This window comes from Thermobia domestica, chromosome 11, assembly GCF_964235325.1.
Source record: "Thermobia domestica chromosome 11, izTheDome1.hap1.1, whole genome shotgun sequence".
In the NCBI taxonomy this organism is placed as follows: Eukaryota; Metazoa; Arthropoda; class Insecta; order Zygentoma; family Lepismatidae; genus Thermobia; species Thermobia domestica.
Genome location: NC_137464.1, coordinates 13,410,985 through 13,435,676, shown reverse-complemented (window position 1 = coordinate 13,435,676; position 24,692 = coordinate 13,410,985). Strand labels below are relative to the sequence as shown.

Here is a 24,692-nt window from a genome sequence, read left to right as displayed (position 1 = left end):
CGGGCTTGGACTGTTTTTATCTGTTCCAGAACAGTTGGGCGTTTGGGCGACTGAAATTTTCTAAAGGTTTCTTCAGACTCTAGACCACGAATAAGATAGAAATGTCTGAAATGAGATACAAAAGGGCAGAAAAGGATAAACCTCTTCTTGGTCTAGGGAATTTCTTTTTAAAGACAGACCTTTGAGTGACTTTACTCTGAGGCGTTTATTGAAAATTTTCCCATTATTACGAATTTCTTTTGAAACATTCACCCTACAATCATAAAAATTATGTACTATATTGACGCACGTGTTATGAATATCTTATAGAAAAAAATAATTTGGACAATTACCTACACTGGGAAAACACTTACCTGCTCTTGGAAAATTCAACTTGAGTGATATACGTTTTGTGTAACAATTTCCGCGAAACTGAGAATCTTCCGATTTCGGGTGTAAGAAAGCAATTCTACAACTTAAACAGGGTGTCTACTAAAATTCCAAAATGACATTTCGTGACCTTCTCTTTCCCAAACCCCCCAAAAAATTTAGTAACATTTTTAAGAGTGAATTTGGGTGCGAATTGGGCCAAATTTTCATGCATGCGACAGAAGCGTGCTTTGTTTGCGATTTGGTAGCGTCTAAAGCCGAGTATAGACATTCTTGGTGGTGAATTTTGACCTTTTATAGAACAAAATTTTCCCGTCTATACTTATATTTGTACAAATTTTTAAAAAATCGTGACCTAAAAGTTAAATTTCGTGACTTTTTCTTGACTTTCATGACCGTTTTCTGATTTCGTGGCTTTTTCATGACTTTCGTGATCGATAGATACTCTGATTAAATAACAAAATAGACGCCTTTAAAAATATATATTTCGGGATGACGGAAGTGACTAAAATTTGCCTAACGATTCCTGTAAATTTTAAGTGAATTCATTATTTCCGGATGCGAGAAAACGACTTGACTCGGCTTGGACGTAGTGAAAAATTATTTAGGAGCAATTTCGTGAGCACTTGTGAGCGTTAAGTTCAGGAAATTCGAACAGGAATTGACAAGTATTTGAAACCAGAAAAATATTGTACGAGGAGATATCGTAAAGTTTTACCACAGGGAAGTTTTAACACAAGATATGATGATCAAAATTTTGTCAGTGCTATGTTTTGTTTTTGTGTATAAGATGTTAAGAAAATAAGCTTTTTTAAAAATTTTTTTACAGAGTGTGCCAAAAGTGTAAGATCTGGAAGACTATCGCTGACGACCCAAGACCTGAAGAACATCTCTGACGGATGATGCGGCCATTGTGAAAAAAGTGGAGTGTTTAATTCTCGAAGATAAACGTGTGTCCATCCAAACGATTATGAATGAGACTGGTTTCAGTTGTTATGGTACTGTGTGGAAAATTATCCATGACAAACTTCATATGTCTAAGGTATCTTCGCACTAGATTCCTCGTTTGATGACACCTTTCATCTTTTTCAAGTCATTTATCTCAAGTTGCTGTCGACAAAGCAAGAGCGTCTGGCTTCCAGGTACCGCAGCATCTACCTTATTCTCCCAACCTCGCACCCAGTGACATTTCCAGATTCCCCAAATGAAGAATCCGTTAGGTGACCGCCATTTTGACAACACAGATGACGTCATTCACGAGGTGGAAGAGTGGTTTAAAGCACAATGTGCAAGACTTCTACAATGACGGTATTTATAAAGTAGAGATGCAAAAAAGCCGGCTTTTTTGAATCTATGTTTTTTTTTCACATAAAAAGCCAGCTTTTTTAGAAAAAAAAACGAGAATTTTGGAAATTTTGGCTTTTTTTCATTTTCATGATTTTTCTATCTAAATAGCTTTCTTATAGTATATTCTATAGTTAGATAAGAATTCCATGACCTAAATGCCATATTTCGCTCTAAAATTCAGGCATCAAGATGGATGGAGCACATGTTTTACGAATTAAAGCTAAGATGAAGAATATAGTATTTGAGGGCAATTTTAGAGGCTATTTAACTTTATTTTAACTTTTGAGTTATCGACATTTTTTTCTTCTTCTCTAGATCATTTTAGTTTGTCATCCGTATTTCCTTTCTAAGAGCTTAGCACTCTAGCTTCTAGCGCAAAAGTTAAACTTCCGTCAAACCGTACGTTTTTCAATATACGTATCCATCAAACCGTACTTCGACATTTCTGTTATACTGTAGCTGTGCAACGATTTAGCAATAATTTTCCGGATACAACCTTGAATATTAATTTATACAAATAATCACTAACGGATTTAGAAAAGTACTTTGGGAGGGTTTTTTTCTGATTGTTTCGTTTTCTAAAATGTCCTAATTTTATTTGCGAGGAGCTTGAAGTTTATGAGTACAAGCATAACTAATATTTCGTTTCGTTTATATATTTAGCGATAATCTTCCGGATACAACCTTGAAGATCATTTTATACTGAGAATCAGTGGCGGATTTACAAAAGTATTTTGGGAGGGATTTTCCTTACTAATGTTTAGTTTTTCTCATCATTCGTAATTTTTATTTGACGGGAGCTTAAAGTTTATGAGTAAAGTCATAACTAAGATATTTCGTTTGTTTTAGACATTCCGTAATTTTGGGGAACAGGTTTCAGTCCGGAAGACCGCCCCCCTAACCTTCGCAAAACCGTCACTGCTGGTAATTAGTAATAATAACGATTTAAAAACAATAAGAAAGGAAGTCGGCCAACTCTCAGTACACGCACTATTTCTACTTCACAGATGGAATGAAGAAAAGCTTTGTCAGAATGGTCGAATGCTGAGTAGAATCCCGGACTTCCCGATAGAAGTGCAAAAGCTTCACTCAATCATGTTTGTTGTGCAGTTGTATTTATCTTAACTTAAATATATTCCGTAGGTTTTTTTTTTTTTTTTTTTTTTTTTTTTTTTTTTTTTGTGGTTGGGTGTGGAGAGTTCCGTAATGATACGGAGGGTGTGAGCCAAGAACATGGTAACTAACAAATTTTCAGTTGCTAAGTTATGCAGCACCAGATAGACAGCAACGCACACCACTTCGTTTAATCCTTCATGTATAGTCTTATGTGAAAAATCAGCTTTCCGACTTTCAAGATGGATTGTGCAGCAGAAAATTAATTTCTTAAAAGAGTAAATTTTGGGTTTCCACGTACTTGCCTCACATCCTTCATATGTTGAATCCCTCTTGTTAAAAATTCAGAAAACTTGAGGACTGAGTAAACCGTGATGGTGGTTATATAAAACTAGAAAAATCAAAATGAAGTGAAATCTTTGAGTTTTACGTCCCACGCTTATGCCGGTTAGGCTAAAGGAGACGGTGATGATGAGTAATGAATGAAATGGTGGAATGAAGAAAGTGGGAGAACCCCGAAGAAACCCACGCACACGGTATTCGTCCACCACAAAGTTCACTTGGCGGAGGCTGGGATCGAACCGAGGACCACAAACACCAGAGCTGAATGCTCTACCACTGATCCACCGCGGGAATGCTCTACCACTGTAGAATTTCAAGAATATACAAAACCAAAAGTTCTAGATGTGCAGCCTTTAAGTGTATCATATAACTCTAAGTATTTTTCTTATGTTATATTTTAATTTTGTTCCAAAAAGAGGATATGGAATATTTTGAAGTAAAAATACTACATAGAATTTTGCTAGTTATTTGTGTATATTTTTAAAAGAAGTATTTACTTTTAGGGTTGGCTGGTTTACACTAGTTTTTTTTTTTTTTTTTTAAATAAACAAAAAGAACGAAAAATGCGAATCGTGTGAACTTCATGGTGACGTTTTTACACACCAAACCATCTGCATTCGTTTTATTTCCTTTTCACCTTTTAATCAAGGTGTCCCATGTTCAATTCTCGGTCGAACCACAAGCTTTCTTTCATTCGTAAACAAAGTAGCGGTTCGGATGTAACTTTAAGCGAAAGTCTTCTCCTTGATAACCTCGGTATTACGTAAGGATGTTACGTAATACGCCTGAACATACGAAACGAAACCAAATTGTATATTTCTGCATGCCTGAATCCCTGTTGTTTTATAAAGAAGCCAAGGTTGCTTAAATATATTGACACAAATTGGCAAAATTTATCGATTGCCTACGTAGCTTCCAACATTAGCTTAGATTGGACTTTCAATTACATGTACGTACTAAATTTGTAATCTAATACCTCAGTTTTAGCGTACTGATTATGATACGTTGACCTTTAAATTTCACATGCAAAGCAATGACAGGATTTTTCCGTTATTGTTTTACATTTAGAGTAATGACGGGATTTTCCCGATGGCTAGGGCGGGAGTTTCCCAATTTAAGAAATTTACTGAGCGGACTTCTTTAAGCTTATGTGACCTCTTTCAGCATAACCCCGTTGTTGCATAATAACACCAAGGCGAAACAAACTTATTTCTATCAATATGTAATATAAATACATAAAGCAAAATATCTAAACCCAAAAAAACCTAGGTTAAACTCCCCTCAGAAAGTGGGTTTTTGGCATTTTCAAAAACAACCATGGTTCTTGCCAATCCTGCTTATTTTTATATATAGGAGGTTAAAAAATCTTATTATATACATTGGTTAATCCTTTGGAATTCATAATGTGAATATGTTGAGAAGTAAAACTGTTTGAAATATCTTTTCGAAATTCATGGTTTATTTTCGAGGTTTTATATTATTATCGGCATCAACCACTAATTAAATGACTTTTTGTGTTACAGAGAAGCGAAACAAAATCTGGTTTATTAATTTAAAGCAGAATTTTGAAAAAAGCCCAAAATTTCCCAAGCAAAAAAGCGAAGCAGAAAAAGCCGTTTTTTTTTTCGAGCCCTTGCATCTCTATTATAAAGTGAAGGAACGCTGGGATAAATGTGTAAATCTGGGTGGTGACTACATAGAGAGGGGTTAACAACTACAAATCACAACAATCCCTGTATCCTGATTGTTTAACTACGATAATTACAACTTTACGATACTCTCTCGTATATAGCTTTCAAATATTTTCCCTAAAACTTATTCTTTCCGTGCGAAGAACGAGCATTCTGCCAGTTTCATTTTAATTGAGCTGTATTTTTCTCATAATACGAATCATAATCTGATAAATATATAACATGGAAGTAAAATTTTATTTAAATGATTTTCCTTTAATGACTATATTTCCAAATTGAGGTGAAATTTACCTTATTACCTTTGTCCGACTTTTATGCATCTCGTTCAGGTCAGAATGGAAAGGAATTACGAATGCACAACGGAGTCTGTCAGGAACTTTTTTGATGGTATTATCCTTGATTTCTGATACTTACTCGGTGGAACAGAGAAAAAGAAAACTTTAAAAATATGTTAAAATGTTCGGCCACGAAATTCGAATTTATGGTGAATTTGGAGTCACCACACTACTGAGTCAAGTACAGGGTGCCAATAATAATAGTGTAGAAACCATTAAGAGGCCTGAAAATGGTGTTAAATCATGTGCAAATATCGCTGGAGAAAAATTATCTCGCCTAATAGATAAATTACAACATTAATGACTTTTGCTGTTTGCTGGCGCCAAAGGTCATATTATATTTAATGGACGCTTTTACTAAAAATCTGTGAAGAAATTCGTTTAAAAATCGATGAATTATACAGCAGAGTAAGGAATTTACACAACAGTTCTTTTGTTTTTACTGATATCTATTGCTTTAGACCGAATATAAAGAATCGACAGAATAACAGCAGACACAGTGCAAATATGTAAGATTATTGAAGATGACTTGCATGATGAACTTTAAAAAGAAAAAAAATCACAAGTAGACACAACAAACAAGTTCTACGTCCCACGATAATGCCGGTTACGCTAAAGGAGACGACGATGATGATAAATGAAGGAATGGTGGAATGAAGAGTGGGAGGAAACGGGAGAACTCCGAAAAAACCCACGCACACGGTGTCTGTCCACCACAAAGTTCACTTGGCGCGAGCTGGGATCGAACCAAGACCACCATGCACCAGATAATTCTCTGATGAATGTACGACACATTTTCAATTAATTTTTAAAAACACTGGAAAACATTTCACAGTCGATGAAACGAACCCAGAAGTTCCCATGGAATACAGCCTCCGTTACCGAACCGAGCTTGTCCCTGGCCGAGCTCAGCCACCGAATATAGAAATATTCATTCCTTAGACGATGGGCTACTTGCTCACCATATTTCGTTCAGATCCGACTAGTAGTTACCTAAAAACGAAGGACTACATATAAGCTAAGTTGAGCCGCACCTGTTCCTGACCGAGTTCGGGTATCAAATATAGGATCTTTATTCCTTAGACGATGCGGTACTAGGCCATCATATTTGGTTTATATCCGGCCAATAGTTACCAAGAAATGAAATACCACATACAGAGGTTGTTCAGCCTACATTTGGCCGATTTCGTTCTTCCCCCTTCCCCCGGACAGAATGGACTCACCCGACCTGGCTCGTGGCGTCCTGCAGTGTTGTGCAGTGGCTTCCTGGGAACGGAGTTGTTTTTCCGCACGGACGACAATAACGCACAAAACAGGACCATTGTTGTGAGGGTTATGTTAAATTTGTTTCCAAGTGTGTGGGTTTCCTCTCTGTGACCAAAATGCCGCCCAAACTAAGCCGGTTTTGGGAAGGCTATGTTGCGACTCTTTATGACGCCCAGTTTAGTGTTTCTGTCATTAGAAAACAGTACAAGAAGAATGGTTGCAACATCAGTTTAAGTGGAATAAAAAATGTTATTAAAAAGTACAAGGCAACGAAGCTCCACCATTTGGTTCACCAACGAAGTTGCCTAAGAAACGAGAATGCAACAAGGCCACCTTCACTATGCAGAGGAAACTTCGCAAAATGGCAATGCAAGAAAATCCGCCAACACAAAGGTGTATGGATAATCGTCTTGACGTGTCTTCGAGGACTGTGAGTCGGACCTTACACCATCAACACAAGCTGGAAAAAGTCATGAAAGCTCGCGGCAATCTTCTCACGGATGCCCACCAAAAGGAACGAAAGTGTAACGCCCGAAAGCTGTACGAACGGCATCTGGCAAAACAAAGGTGGATGTACGTCGTAACGCTCGATGAAGCATGTATTTATCTTTCCGACTGCGGCAAACAGAGAGCCATCATGTACCGAGAGAAAGGCGCCAAGAACTTCAAAAGGTGGGTCCGTGCCTGTAAAGAATCCTTCCCAAAAGGGTTCATGGTCGTTACTGGCTACTGTTACCGAGGTAAACTGAAGATTCGTAGGGTAGCGAAGAACTGCAAAATAAGTTCGTAGTATTTTCAGAAGCAGATCATGCAGCCGATCTACGAGCATGAGATTCCAACAATGTACGGAAATCACGCCAATCTGATGCACATTCACATGGACAAGGCCTCATCACATACCTCGCATTCTACAGGGAGATGGAGGCAGCAAGTGGTATACAGGTTATACCTCTCAATGAGGTACCTGTTAAATCTCCAGACGCAAGTCCTATGGACTACTGTGGATTTGGATTGCTGAAGCGGGCTTTGGGAAAACGGCGTGTGACAACTGTGGAAGGACTTTGGAAAGCTGTGCAAAGGGAATGGGACAAGATTCTCCTGCCAGTTCTTCAGAGAAGCCTATTACTGTAAATTACGCTGTCGGGCTATTGTTAGGAAACAAGGGAAACACATCAGGCACATACGGACCTGGCGCCATGGATTCTTCTAAATTTTAGGTAAGTCGAAATTGGCAAAATGTAGACTGAACAACCTCTGTAAACACATTCCTACAACTGAAGTACAACTATAAGCCCCTGTATGGGTGCGCCCGGAGCTAATAATTACTTAAAATTTGAAATATTTTAATACCAAGCTCTGTAATAATGCATTTTCCATTCCAGCAAGCACTGTAAATATATTCAAATTTTAACATAATTTTATTACAACTGTAGTTTTAATTTTTCTATTTCAAGTAAATATGTGAGTAAAGTTATTTTTATATTTGAAATTAGAAAAAATAATAAAGGAGTGAAAAAAACATTTATTTTATTTTTGCATGGATAAAGCGTATCTTTTAGAACAAGAATGAAGAAAAAAAGTGATTGTCTTTTCCCCTTTTTAAGATATTCCCTCAGTGCAGAGCTCAGTATTTTAACACATATATAAAATACTTCAGGATTATTTCTGATCATGTATAGATATATGTTGGTTTATTCTTTTCTAGATTCCTTACATTCGGATGTATAGTAATAAAAAAATTCATCAACACTGATTGATAAATAAGGAAGATTTACGGGCCGCGATGGTGCAGTGGTAGAGCGCCCACTCTTGGTTCATGGAGTCCTTGGTTCTATCCCAGAACGCGTCAAGTGAACTTTGTGGCTGGTTTCCTCGGGGTTCTTCTGTTTCTTTCCATTTTCAACATTTCATCATTATCACCTATTTCATTCATCACCATCCCGTTCAGTCTCGGTGCAAATTTATATATATAAAAGCAAACTGCGTTTCCTCCGCCCGGTTGATAAAAACATCGACATTTCAAGAACTTTAATAGACTGTAAAACCTAACCTGCTTGGAACAGAGAAAAACAATATGCTTACTTAAATCTATAAAAGGAACAAACATGCCAAGGAACATCAAAATCTGAAACCATAAGTCTCAAATCAATCTTTTTTTCTGGTTGATTTAACATGGATGATCCCTCAGAAACACAACACAGCGATGGACTAAGGTCACGAGTGTAACGTAACAAACTTTATACGAGAGGAGTGGGAGGGTATGTGGATGTTCTGGGAAGCGGACTGAGTTGCGTAGTGGTTAACGCATCGGCACGGTATGCCGAAGATCCCGGGTTTGAGTTCCGGTTCAGTCATTCATATTTGTCACCCTTTGTGTGTTAAGCAAAAAGCCTGTTTGTAAAGTGTGGACTGAACTATATTTTTCTCTTTACAAAAGTAGGACTTTATATTGACGCATGGATTTTCACGAAAGAACAAAACCTATACCATGTCCTAAAATGAAATGAAATGAAATCTTTAAGTTTTACATCCCACGATTATGCCGGTTAGGCTAAAGGAGACGGTGATGATAAGTAATGAATGAAATGATGGAATGAAGAAAGTGTGAGGAAACGGGAGAACCCCGAGGAAACCCACGCACACGGTGTTTGTCCAACACAAAGTCCACATGGCGGGGGCTGGGATCGAACCCGGGACCCCAAGCATCAGAGGTGAACGCTCTACCACTGAGCCACCGCGGCTTCCCCTATACCATGTTCTAGTTGGCAGTGTAGCGTAGAAGAAACATTGATAAAAGGACCACAGATGCGCTTAGGTTTCTGATGTCTAGGGTATGAGGTACGATTATTGTTTTTTGATATTAAATACTCGTATGTATCCAATAGCCTCAGTAAGTGAATATCCAAGTTGTAATTTTGCACTAGACTTCAGAACCAAGAAATAAACTTACCAAATGGCAAATTTCCTACGAATACTGATTTTTCTGTATCACGATTTTTGTTAGTGACTGTATCAACTCGCAGATGGTGGCCTTCGAAAATTTTACCATTTGCTACTAATGCCTTCTCAGCGCTAGAGTTGCTAGCAAACCTCACATACGCTGTTATACTAATCTTGCTCTGTTGGAACTTGCGCCTGAAACAAAAAATACTAAATTAATATGTTATAAATAGAATCAGAGTTTTACCTAAAAGCTTATTTACTTTCTACGTTCAAAACACGCTTTCAAGTTACATAGAGACTGTGCGTTTATGGTGCCTATAAATATGATTACGCTTTTGAATACCTATTTTATTATTTATGGTTATTTATTTTAAACTAAATGTGTTTCCCCAACTGAGTCGTGTTTTTGTGAAGGACGTAAACTGTTCATCACTAACCACATTAACTGCCTTTGCAGTTATCTGTTTGGTAAGATTACAGTATGGTTAGAACAAACGCACTCGGTTAGAAGCTAAGTTCTTGTCCCTGTCTGCGTTAAGTACAGTGGTTCCCAACGAGTGTGCCACGCAGTCCCATAGGGTGGGTCGAGAAATTTTAGAATTTAAAAGTAATGAAGCATTTCATGATTAGTTAAAAACCAATTTTTTTAAGTTTTATCCTCCCTGTGCGAAGAAGGGGCATTTCAACTAGTACAGCAGAATAAAGTCATGTACATGTAGACGGATAGGCTCAACGGGGAAGAGAAGTGAACATACACTTTATCTGCAAATGTACCAACGTGCTACTGCCGGCAATATTTCACATTTTTTCTTTTACATTTCATATAGAATTCGCGTGAACATGACGTCTCGCAGATATTCGAATACATCGTATAGACATCTTAATAAATCATCCACTCTTTTTTTTTTCTTTCTTCTATTCTAGGTCAAACGTTTAAAAATGATAAAACGAGTGTTTAATTCCTTTCAATGAAAAGTCCACACAGGAAACTTCACGTCTCTAACTTTAATCCTTTGGAGATTTATAGTACGAATCTGTACCATGGAGTAGGGTTGTGTATAAACGCTTAAGCTCATATAACACGTACTGAACCCGGTTTTTTTTTTTATTGGTCAAGTCCAGCATGGACCAAAGAACACCCCAGATGCGTTTTGGAACCGGATGGTCAACTTGGCAGCGCCAAGTGGAGGCGGAGGGGCGTGACTTTTTCTTATTTTTTTTCTTAAGGCAAATTTCAAAATTTTTTCCAGCCCTTACTTTTCAAGCTATCAGTTTGAAATTTGTATACACATTGTGTACATAACAACGTATTTTTCAAGAGATTTTTAAATTCGTATGTGAACCCAGGCCCAGATTAGAAGGGTGCAAAAATTCTGATTTTTTTTTTTTTTTTTTTTTTAAAAATTACCGTTTTTCCTGTTTCTGGTATATAAGCAAGTGGTACCGTTGGAAAGGATGCTCTCTTCTATATTATTTCGTAATTTCTACATTGTATCAAAAAAAATTGTACAATGCAATATTTAATGGAAAATGCTCTTCTTTCGAGACAACACATTACACGCTGTTCACGTCAGAGAACCCAACACTTGTTTATGTTCCCATTAAGTTAACTTACATAACATGCCAGAATTTTGTAGTGGAAGACATGCTTTATGACATAGCTTCGACATTGCAGAACACTTTGGTTTTAGCATAAATAAAACTGAGAGAAGACGATTCGACATTCAGAAGCTAGACTTAGAATTAGCTTGATTAGACCTATGTCTGGTCCTTGATCTGTCGCCGTTGGTTATTACTGAGCGATTAATAGGGAAGTTTTGTTAGAGTAGGCTTTTAAACAACTCGATAAGCAAGTTACCTTCCAGGATTCAAAGACTTTATGTACTTGGACATGAAATATGTCTTCCATTACCTACATTTTACACTATGAACATTGAATAGTACTCTTTTTGTTTTAATCCTATGGATCCCTGTTATTCCAGTGACTTAGATATGAGAAAGGCTGAGCATATGGTGGTTTTAAATCACTTTACTTTAATCAAAGCTGTTTTGGTTTCAAGGAGATAACTTTTCAGTTAAATAGATCATTGTAACTTTAGGCCAATTGGCATCAAAAATCAAAGCCAGGACACACATTTGATTATATATGAAGTAAATGTTGGAAAAGTTCAGTCTCCTCTTATATTACGCGGAAGATGCGTAGAAAAAGTTCTTCCAAACGTTCGCCTTAATTAAATGACAATGAACCGCTTGCATCTGCACAAAGACATCACCTGAAGTAAGCTTTCTGTATACTGTAGTGTGAAATTTGTACTACTTCTGAATTACACTTAATTGGATACAAAATTAAGATTATTTTAGTTTTTTTTTTCCCAATATGTATCCTATAGGATCTATAAATAAATACAATGTAAACGTTTGATAGCTTCATTAATTTGCCTACACTAAGCGAAAAAAATAAACACAGTCAGTCGACGACTTACAACGGTTGTATAGATTAGATTTACTGGTTATTAGTATCAACGACCTTGAATAACAACATACATTACTAATATAAATAGATATTGTAACTAAGATTATAGAAATGTAAATAATTTTGTATATGCAAAATTATACATATGTGCATCGTTATTTTTGGAAATAAATTAAATACAATTAATATAAATTGTAAAAGTACGTACGACAAAATTGTGTACGAATTCTGATTCAATGTCATGGGCGTCTCTGGCGGGGGGGACGCGTCTCCCCAATATTTTGAAATACGGAATATTCAATATTTTATTTTAATTTAATTTATTTAGATAATCACTAGCAGTGCGTTTACATGCCAGAGACGCCAATGCCCAAATTATACATGCCAGAGACGCCAATGTTCAATGTAATCTCATACCGACGAGTGAATTGCACAATATGTTAGTCTTGATAGACTTATTACCAAATCGATCTACAATCGGGCACTCGTAACTGAAGTTGGTCATCAGTCGATGACTAAATGTACAAACAAATAAAAATATTATCCTACAGGCTTTTAATAAAAATTGGTTTTTATGTTACGAAATCTTAATCCTTATGAAATAACACTAATATATAGAGAAAAGTATGTCATACTTCTCCTTCGGCACTTTCTTGGATTTGGGATCGGCTAGCAGCGGACACCGCAATCTGACATTTTCAATCTTCCCAAACTTTTTGAAAAACGAGGCTAACTGCTTTCTTGTTGTAGTCTTGGGTACATTGCCTATAAAGATGGTACGAGCAGCTCTGTCAGCAAGGTTCTTCGGCTCTCTTTTGCGGGGAGTTTCCCTCGAAGTGTTCTCCTTAGCTTCATCTTCAGTACCTTGGTCTTCATTGCTGTAAAGAAAAAGTACAGGATGGCAATTGATAGAGAAGCTACTTCTTATGTAGAGGAAATTAATGGTATTTAGAAACTCTTTTGCAGGTATTTAAATCATCAAAAGTAAAATTGCAAATTGCATTGCGAGTAGAATTGCATTAGCGGTATAAACACTGATTCCAAACACACTGTCGCGGAATGCTCAACCTAATATGTTTGTTTGTTTAACTTTCCATGATTACGATGTGCATATATATAGGGTTACAAAAATGTGTCACAGTATTTTGGGAATCGATTCCACACAAAATAAAACAAAGAAGTTCATATGGACATGTGGTCGGAAGCGCATAGTATCGTAGTTATAGGATACCGAAAACGTAAAAAGAAAACCTTTAAAGGTCCATAGTTCAACTACTATAGGACCAATACTAGTCGGGTCAAGACATCAGAAGTGGCTTTAGAATTTTAATTTTGGGTGGGCCTACTCCCTCGCTTAAGGATACATATACACATTTGATTAATGACAGTAGGAAATTACTTTACAGTAGTGAATGATGCTATTTGTTAAATAATATATCTACAATTAATATAAATAGTGGAAAATATATATACACTGTATTGTATCTTTTAGCGTTTATATATTTTTCAAAATTTTTGGGTAGGCCCGTGGAGTTTATTTCTAAACTGGAGTTTACTCCTTTTAATAGCTCTCCAACTGGAAACTTAACTGTCGACCGGGAAGAACTATTGATTCCACTGCAAGAAATTATTATGGATAAATCTCGTTAAAAATAACAGTATAAAGCACATTTCTCAAAAAACACATTCCTTTCAAACAAAATATTTTTCTACGCTTTATTTACAGAAAAGGTTATTTTTGAATTGTAGAAGTTAGCTTTTGTAAGGGAACGTATTGTATTTTATACCACTAGGGTGAACATGAATTTCCATATATATGAACATGAATGCATAGTTGTTATGGGATACAGGGGAGAGGAAAAGTGAAAGAAAGACATGGAGAAGTTACTTTTTTTAAAAAAACTGCGCCCCCTCCCCTGTTATGCTACTGCTTCTCAAAGGAAAAAAAATCATTTTATGAATCCTGGATGGGTAAAGCCATTTTTGTTATATTCTAATATTTTGTTTTTGAAATTAAATGATTTAAGTTCATCTCCATAGCTACAAATCCTGGGTGCAGATGCCATTTTTCTTATAGTTCTTTACACCATAAAAATAAATATATTATTACTATTGTTATGCGCAACGGTTATCAATTCAGAATCAAAGAGAAAATAGAAAAAAAATATTTACCTAATACTCCAGGAATTTGCAGTAATGCCACTCCGATAAGACATCTCAAATATAATGTTCCTGCATTCGCATCTTATAGAATACTATCTTAATTAATTTTTTTTCTTGTACCAATAAATAAGTAATTTAACTGTAGGTAATACATTTATTTTTCCTCTTTTTGTTCAACAGCAAGAATCAAACATCAAACAGAAGAAATAAAGAAAAAAAATCTATTTGAAACTATCGTTATAAATTTCAAGAGGAGGGTTATAATTTGTACAATAAGCAGTTACATTTTAATCATTAAATATTTATGATTTTAGAAATGTACTTCATTGTATATAAATTATTATAATAAAATGGTTATTATTGTTGTTCAACATACGTCTATTCATTTGTTTAGATATTTGTAAACCACAATAGTTAAAAATTCCAGTCAGTTTAGGAATGGTTTTATCTAAACGCTCTTTCATGCAGTATAAACGACGTAAACATTACAACAAGTGGTTCCTACAACGGTTCACAGTGGTGCTAACTTATCAACTTTATCATCATTATATATATATTTTTTTTTAGCATTTACTTTCATAAATATCGTTACAATTATACCACATGCATTTCTGTCTTTTGTTTTACATGAATTGGGTCATAGCATATTCATTTCAATTATTCATATTACTAACTAATAAAACCCTAATCTAATCTAACCTAGACATATCATTTATACATTAGCAATAAACATTTTAAAAAAAAGCTATAGCACACTTTTCAGCATTCACCGTGAACACTAGGAACATTCAATCATTACCTTGTTACCTAGACTGAGCCTAAAGTAGCAAATGAGAAGTTTACAGTTATCATTGCTAAGGTTTACTTGTCACGATAACTATCAGCATTCAGAGCAAAATTCAATCATCGTGTATAACTGTCATAATAATTTAACTTATAAATTTCTGGGTTAATTATGACTAATGGGACTATTCAGTAACGTATTCAATTTTAAGAATAGTAAGTTGGCTATGTTCAGAGGACATTGATGAATTGTTATAGACATGTTAACGATAAGTTTTAACCATCTCCATAGGCCTACCTAGACTTGTGTGCCGACAAAACGAGTTTAGTTGCTCATCGTAAGAAACTTAAAATCCTCCTATAAATCCAACACTATTATGGAAAAGTTTTCTAAATCGCAATTTTTCTCTTTATCACTCAAATTACGGATTTGTACCAAGATGGCTACCCATGATCTTAAGAGATGTTCCCGTGGGAAATAATCATATCAGAAAGTCTGTAAACAATATTTGGAATTAAATTTCTACTTTTTATAGAGATAAATGCTATGGAAATAAATCAACCTGTCATATATATGACATATACGTAGGCCTATTTCAGAAACATGATTATTTATTTTGTTCTCTAACATGTTTATGGGTAAAATACCCCTGCTTTACACGTCAAGCCGGTTCCATCACTGTCCTCTGAACAACCCGATTAACATTAATAAGTCAAAATTATTGCCTGAAGAGCAAGCTTAAATAGCGGTATTAAAAAACATGCGTAGTGCAAAGTGTAAACATTGTCAGTAGAAATAATATTAACCCGCGGGCGCAGGTTATGAATTACAACAAAATACTTTGGTTTGTGTAATATTTACCTGTACCTTGGGCAGAAAGTACTCATACATATGCACTGTGCTTAGTAGAATGTTCATTTCATATTAACAAAAGAAGAATGTTTTTAATATATATGTAAGTGATTATTATGGGATAGCTTATGATATGGACAGGTTTTATGGTTACCTAGTCTGTGAGTTTGTGTACTTAACAGTTTTAAGAAAAGGATATTATAAGTTATAACAAATAATAAACCAGTTTAACATTGTTGATAGACGTTGTCAGTTGTATTAAAAAGGTGAGATTAATGATATTTAAGTATCGCAACTAATATTTTTATGACAAAGAATTATTACCACTTCGGATTTTCATCCCAGCAAACGAACCAGGTTTACGACTATCTTTTGATAAGTCGTTATAAAAATTTGGTGTACCTCACCCGGGACTTTGTAAATTCAATTCCCGAAGAAGAAGAGTAAGGCTGAATTTACTTTCATATTACAGTTAATGAATACGAACTTAACAATATTGCGAAGTGGTAAAGTAATCATGAGAAAAATGGACAACGAAACAAGGCAGCAGGAATCAAATACTAGTGACAGCGGTGAGACTAGTGTAACACCAGGATTGGCATCGGAAGATATCTTGTTAGCTTTACAGCGACAAATAATGCAGATGTCTACCGAGATAAAGCAGACCATAGAACAGAAGTTCAACGAAGCTAACAAACAAAATGAAGAATTAAAGCAGACCATGGAACAGAAATTCAATGAATCTAACAAGACCATGGAACATAAGATAGAACTGAAGTTTGACGAAGCTAACAAGCAATATGAAGAATTAAGTAGACGGATAGAACAGAAATCCGACGAAACGAAACAGACAATTATCCAGGTGGTTAACGACATTTCCTCACAGTTCGAGGAAAAGTTAAAAAGGATATCCGATGATTGTCAAGAAAAGCACAATCAACAAAACCAAGAAATTAGTGCTGTAAAAAAAGATTTAGAAGTAACTGAATCATCCATTAAACAGCAAAAGATCCAGGTCAGCAACAACTCTAATAACATACGTGTAAATACACAGTTGTTAGCCACTATTCAGGAAGAGATTAGAACGTTACAGGCTAAAGACAACATTTTCCGTAATAACTTGGGTAGTGATCGCTTTGAGTTGCCCCACTCACCAGAGATGATCTCGCCTTCGCCCGGATCTGATGAGGATATTATACTAGAAGAAAGTTGTCCAAAGAGCACTGATGAGCGAAACATCGATGGTGTCATGACACAGCACGTCACGGATAGGAACAATCACTCAATAAGAACAAGGAATGAGAAAAAGAAGGTAAAATTAAGTGTTAAAATGAGTGAAATTAGAGCTATGAGCAAATTCAGTGGTAAGTGTAATGAGAATGCTACTTCTTTCTTAGAGAAATTCCAAGACGAATGTAATATAATGTCTATCGATCGATCACAATATATGAAATTAATACCCCATGTATTACTCCCACCTTGTTCCTTATGGTTTAAAGCAATACGTGATCACATTAATACCTATGAGGAATTCAAAGCGGCATTGATCGCAAATTATGAAAATGACTTTTTGCTGGCAAATAGAGATGCCACCCTTAGAAATCAATACTTCAATCCTCGATTGCACAAATCTCTTGTAGAGTTTGTTGTAAATGTCTACGACGACTTAAAGGTCGTTAATCCTTTGCAATCGGAATCGAGAATAATAGCATCGATTCGAAATTTACTTCCATTTAAACTGCAACAGATCTTATTTTCCACACAGAGTATGAGTTTCAGCCATTTATTGATGCTTGTCCAATGCTACGAAACTCAATACCATGCCATGAACCCACAATCAGGAATGGGTAAAAATAAGAATAATTCAGATCATTTGGTGCCTGTTCGGAATTTAAATATTCGGAGTGTGAATAATACCGGACCTAACCTAAGCCGAGTATACTCTAGCAATCAAAATGCGCACAATAGGCAAGGTTATGAAGAGAATCCGCCTAACCTAATTAATAGTAGCCATTCGTATGTTAGACCATATAGTCAAAATAGATTTAAAAATCGAAGTACTGAGCGAAATTCCAGAAATGCAGCGAACTACGTGGATAGACGTAATTGGAGATCAAGAGATGGGACTTCATACCAAAGTCAGAATCACGATGAAAGACATGTACAACACAATGTAGAACCTAATCATGATAGCGCAGTACAGTGTACTTTATTAGAACCGTATGCAAGTTCGAATGTAACCTGATTACCGTTACTGAAATTATGTTAAATTCATGTTAGTTGTAGATTCTTGTAAATTTTCATTTTAAGTTTATGTGTTAATATCAATAATGAAAACGATTCTTAAAATTACTTGAAATGCTTAAATAGAGTTTTAGGTAGACTGGAAAATTAATTTTCAAATGATTTTTTTTCTTTCTTGTTAATATGAGGAATTATAATTCGATTTATAATTAATTAAAAGCAAAGATTAATTATATTAGATTGATTTGTGTTGAAAACTTAATTATCAAAGATTATGTTAAAAAGAAGCTCAATTCTATAAAATCAATTATACAACGACTACCTTGAAAGAAATTCTTCTTTATTATAACATCTTAGTGCTACTATGTATACCTTTAAATGCAACATCCGACTTATTTGTTATTTAATGCGCCCGTAAGGATTAATATTATTTGTAACCCACGTTTGTCCTTTACATTTTTTCGAAATCGCACCCATCGACGATTAATTAAATAAGCGACGATATTTTAATAAGGAAATATATTAATAATATAGTGGATAATAATAAAATAAATATAATTAATGTAATTAAAGATAAATATTGATAAAATGAAAGAATTGTTATGAATGTATTTATATATATATATGTATATGTGAAATATAATGAATAGATATACAAGGTGAGTAGTAGAAAATGGATCGATCTGGATCAGACCTGGGCCAGTTTTAGCCAACTCACAAGCCCCTGGGAAAATGACCACCTTGCACCGTGAGCCCACGGTCTTTTACGACCTCCATTTTAGGGGTGAATTTGTTCCGTTTTATGACCACTTTTTAGGGGGTGTATTCGTTCCCTTTTATGAGCATATTTTTCAACCCCTATTTTAACATAGCAGAAATTACACTGACACTACGTAACACACAGCAGAACAGATAACAGATAAGAATATGAAACATAGAAGGGGTGTATTCATTCTCTTTTATGAACATATTTTTCAACCCCTTACACTGAGACTATGAACACACAACAGAACAGATAATACATAACACATCTAATAAAAGAACATGGCTTATTTTCCAATTACACTGAGACTATGAACACATAGCAGAGCATAAGACTACGTAACACACAACAACCTCCATTTTAGGGGTGGACTCGTTTTTCAACCCTTACGAACACATAGCAGAGGTGTATTCGTTTTCAACCCCTTAGCATAAGACTATGCAACATAGCAGTTACGAACACATAGCAGAGCAGATAATAAACACAACAACCTCCATTTTAGGAGTGTATTCATTCCAACACCTATTTCAACATGACAGAGACTACGAAACATGGCGGACATAGCAGAGGGCTCCACCCCTAATTGAACATAGCAGAAATTACACTGAGAGTACGTAACACACAAAAACTTGTTCCCTTTTTCAACCCCTATTTTAACATAGCAGAGAATAGAAGTGTACTCGTTTCCAACCCAACATTATTTTCTTTTACGGGGGTAGCAACACCCCCAACCCTCCTCCTTTCTCATCCAGGGCTTGGGACCGGCAATGGCGGAGTTTAAAAAAATAACATCATCATACTCTCATAAATGAATAAAGCATAATATCATTAGCATCAATAGTAGACGAAACATAGTAGAGGTGAACACACAGCAGATACATAAGACTTGTTCCACCCTATTTGAATCCATGGTCTTTTAGAGGGGTGAACTCGTTCTCTTTTCCAACCTCTATTTTAACATAACTGAACTATGAACACACAGCACAACAGATAATACATAGCTACGGAGGGAGGGTGTACTCGTTCTCATTTTTCAACCCTTATTTTAACATAGCAGAGAATACATTCGAACCCTATAGCAATGGTTCTAACCTATATTTGAACATAGCAGAGATGATTATTTAAAGAATGCGAAACTTCCGTGTTTTGTTATCACTTACATAATAACTTCCGCCATATGTAGATAATTCTCATTACGTCATTTATCCGGATTTGAAAAAACATTGACCTAGTTTTCTCTTTAACAGACAATAACTTGTCGTCATTCAACGATAGGAATCCCTGAACGTAATGTAATCAATCACAAAGGTATAAAAAAAAAAAAAAAAAAAAAGGGGAATTCCCGAGGATGACTCATACTATTGCGCAATATGACGCAATGCTGTCAGACAGGTATAAAAGACTGACCGACATGTTTTTTTGTAATCACTTCCTGTTCAGCATCCGAAGCGTAAAGTTCAGATATTTTTTGTGTGTGTGCGTTTATATTAGTAGTGTGGTTTATTAATAGTGTGGTTTGGTTTCTTTTGTAAGTAAGACATTTTATAATAATACTATTCATATTATATTATAAAAACTCAGTTCAAAATTATTATAGTAACTTTGAAGAGTTAGTTTAAAAAAAAAAAAAAATGGCAACAAAAAAGGTCAAATCAAATATTATCAATTCTGATACTCTATTTAATAATAATTTAAAAAATTTTATTTTAAAATGTGATACTGATTTAAATGAGGATAGTGGATGTTTCTTAAAGAATAAAAGAAAAGACTGTTTAGATATATTACAACAAGAACAAACTAAGACATCGTTTAAAGTAAATTTTTCGTTGGCTACAACTTTTGTAAAACCAGTAGATTTAGAAACATGTCGATTCTTTGTAAATAGTGGTAACGAAATTATTTTGCCGAGTACAGATTTGAATTCTATAATTGAAAAACTTTTTAATAAAATTTTAGTTGAACAAGAAAATAGGGCAATTAAGAAATCAGGGTGGTCTTTATGTTCTGAACCAAACCATCACTTAGAAATTAAAATCAGTAAATATGATCCGCTTTCCGCTTCTTCTTTTATAAAATTACCTCAATGGATTTTATCCAAAAAGAAATGTGTTTTAAATATTCAAAATAATGATAATAGATGTTTTATGTACTGCATTATAGCTGCGTTGCATCCAGTAAAAGAACATCCAAATCGTGTGAATAATTACATACAATATAGTAATACTTTATTACCATTATTTGAAAAAACCAATATACAATTTCCCGTTGAAGTAGCACACATAAGCAAATTTGAACATATGTATAATTCCATATTTCCTAACGAACAAATTTCCATTAATATATATGGCATTAACTATGATAATGAAACTATTTTCCCATTACATATAAGCGAAAATGCAGGTGTATTTAAACATATTGATTTACTGTATTGTGAAGAAAATTGCAACAGTCATTATTGTCTAATAAAAAATATCAATGCGTTATTGAAGAGTCATAAAGAGAAAACTTATATAAAATTGCCTCAATGGATTGTATCCACAAAATGTGTTTTAAATATTCAAAATAACGATAATAGAAGTTTTATGTATAGTATTCTAGCTGCGTTGCATCCAGTAAAAGATAATCCACATCGTGTGAATAATTACATACAATATAGTAATACTTTATTACCATTATTTGAAAAATTTCCAGTCGAAATAGCACACATAAGCAAATTTGAACATATGTATAATTCCATATTTCCTAAGCAACAAATTTCCATTAATATATATGGCATTAACTATGATCATGAAACTATTTTCCCATTACATATAAGCGAAAATGCAGGTGTATTTAAACATATTGATTTATTATATTTAAACTCTCATTATTGTTTAATTACAAATTTAAATGGTTTAGTCAGACATCAGTTAGGTAGTCATCAAACATTTATTTGTAGACGATGTTTAATATCTTTTTATAACAAATCAAAATTAGATGAACATGACAAATTATGTAAAGAACACACTCCAACCAAAATTAACATGCCGAAACAAGGAGAAGTTTTAAAATTTCGAAAATTGAAATTGTTATTACAGAATGATGTGATAATAATTGCAGATATGGAAAGTTTATTAAAACCTATAAATAAACAAAGTGGATCTCATACAGTACAAATTCACCAACATATACCATGCAGTTTTGGTTATATTGTATGTTGGAGTAACAACTATATGAAATCAGATTTAGTTATTTATCGGGGAGAAAATGTATCGATGAAGTTTATGTCTGCTATGGAGAATGAATTAAAAAAAATCATAAACATATTAGATCAAGAAAAACCATTAATACCATTAAATAGTTCTCAGTTACAGGAGTTTAACCTATCCACTGAATGCTCAGTTTGTGATAGTAAATATACGAGTGACAATAGAAAAGTTAAACATCATAACCATTTAACTGGTCAATTTATTGCCACGGTGTGCAACAATTGTAATTTACAAATTAAGCGTCAAAGTAATTTTATCCCTGTCTTCTTCCATAATTTGTCTGGGTATGATGCACATTTATTTGTGAAAGAATTAGGTTGCACCCCTGGAAATATTTTTGTAATTGCTGAAAGCACTGAGAAATACATAACATTCTCTAAGCACTTTAATTTTAATGGTAGACCTATCGAGTTACGTTTTGTAGACTTATTTAAATTCCTACCGTATAGTCTCGAAAATTTGGTGTCAAAATTAAAACCTGAGCAATTTGTCTATACAAAGCAATATTTTTCTGATGAAAAGTTTCCTTTAATTCTCCGTAAGGGAATTTATTTTTATGAATACATAACAAATTTAGATACATTTAAAGAAACTGAATTTCCTGGAAGAGAGGCATTTAGTAGCAAATTGAATGGAACACAAATTTCCGAGACTGATTATCAATATGCAAAACTGATTTGGCGTGTGTTTAAATGTGAAAATTTAGGGGACTACCACGATCTATATTTAAAATGTGATGTACTTCTCACAGCAGATGTGTTGGAGAATTTTAGAAAGACATGTTTAAATGCTTTTTGTATTGATCCGATTAATTGTTTTACTGCACCTGGGTTGGCATGGCAAGCCATGTTATATAGAACAAAAATTGAACTTGAACTTTTATCAGATATCAATATGTATATGTTTGTAGAAAAATCGATTCGCGGAGGTATTACTCAAGCTGTGTTAAGATATGCCAAAGCTAATAATCCTTACGTACATGATTTTGATGTGGAAAAAGAAAAATCTTATTTACTGTATATTGACATGAACAATCTGTACGGACTATCAATGATTGACTATTTACCATATGGTGGTTTTCGGTGGGAGGATAAAATTGACAACTGGCAAGACAAACATAAAATTATCAATTGGCCCACGGATAGTGAATGGGGATTTTTTCTAGAAGTGGACTTAGAGTATCCAACTGATTTACACGAATACCATTCTGATTTTCCGTGTGCTCCAACTAATGAAGTTCCACCGAATGGTAAATATTCAAAATTACTATTGACACTTAAACCGAAATCGAATTATATCTTGCATTATAGAGTATTACAATTTTATCTAAAACAAGGTTTAATATTGGTAAAAGTACATAAAATATTATGGTTTCGTCAATCTAAATGGCTTGCATCTTATATTCAAGAAAATACTCAACGCCGTGCAAATGCTACAATTGAATTTGAAAAAGATTTCTATAAGTTATTAAATAATTCGGTATACGGAAAGACAATGGAGAATGTACGAAAACGAATTGATATAAAATTAATTAACAATGAAAAAAAGTGTAAAAAATTAGTAGCGCAAAATCAGTTTGAAAATTGGGTAAAATTGGCTGATAATTTGGCATTGTTTCATATGGTAAAAAAATCGGTAACCCTTAATAAACCAATTTACGTAGGAGCGACAGTTTTAGAATTATCAAAATTAGCAATGTATGAATTCCATTATAATATAATGAAACCGCGATATGGAGATAAAATTAGAATTGCATATATGGATACTGACTCTTTCATTTACCAAATTAAAACTAACAATATTTATAACGATATAAAAGATATGAATGAGTATTTTGACACCTCAAATTATCCTGAAAATAATTCTTTATATAGCATACAAAATAAACACGTTTTGGGTAAAATGAAAGACGAATTAGGTGGAGTTCCTATGATTGAATATGTTGGGTTACGAGCAAAAAATTATGCTATAAAAACTGGTGAAAATAAAGAATTGAAAAAATGTAAAGGGATCAAGAAAAATATAGTTAAAGAACAAATTACGTTTGACGATTATAAATCATGTATATTTAAAAACGAAACGATTCATAAAACACAATTTGAAATTAAAAGTAAATACCATAATTTAACAACAAATCAGGTGAGAAAATTAGCGTTAGATCCGTATGATGACAAAAGAAAAATTTTAAATTGTAATATACACACTGTTCCTTGGGGGTATTATAATAATAAAGATGTAAAATGTACGATTTGTATATTGTAAATACGATATAATTTTTTTTTTGATATATTAGTATTAAAAAAAATGTCACAATCAGTTCGAGAACAAATAGTTGCAGAATTACATAAAAGTGCAAGACGAAACTATCCTCGAATACCCGTTATAACGAAAGGGATTCATGATTTATGGCAAGCTGATTTAGTTGAAATGAATAGTGGAAAATTGAAAGGTCTAGCAAAAATTAATCGAAATTTCAAATATTTATTAACTGTGATAGATACATTCTCTAAATATGCTTGGGCTATTCCTGTGAAAAATAAAACTGGGAAAGAAATTACACAAGCATTTATAACAGTACTGAGAAAAGCAAACAAAAGCCCTAAATTTTTACAAACTGACAGGGGTCGAGAATTTTATAATTCAGAGTTTCAGAAGACGATGAACCAAAATAAAATTAAACATTATTCCACGTACAGTGATGTGAAAGCAAGTATTATTGAAAGATTTAATAGATCATTACGTAATTTAATGTGGAGACA

The 24,692-nt window shown here is 34.1% G+C and overlaps 1 protein-coding gene across 2 annotated transcripts in view; it reads right to left on the bottom strand.

Annotated features, from left to right (window-relative positions):
* LOC145663902 (RNA-binding protein 34-like) overlaps positions 1–24,692 on the bottom strand; it is a 59,237-nt gene that overhangs the window by 10,247 nt on the left and 24,298 nt on the right. For both annotated transcript variants that reach the window (XM_081730079.1, XM_081730080.1), the window contains exons 3-4: positions 12,515–12,757; positions 9,414–9,598 (exon numbers count right to left, since the gene is read on the bottom strand). In XM_081730079.1, coding sequence (XP_081586205.1) covers positions 9,414–9,598; positions 12,515–12,757 — 428 coding nt within the window. The remainder of the gene's footprint in view (positions 1–9,413; positions 9,599–12,514; positions 12,758–24,692) is intronic.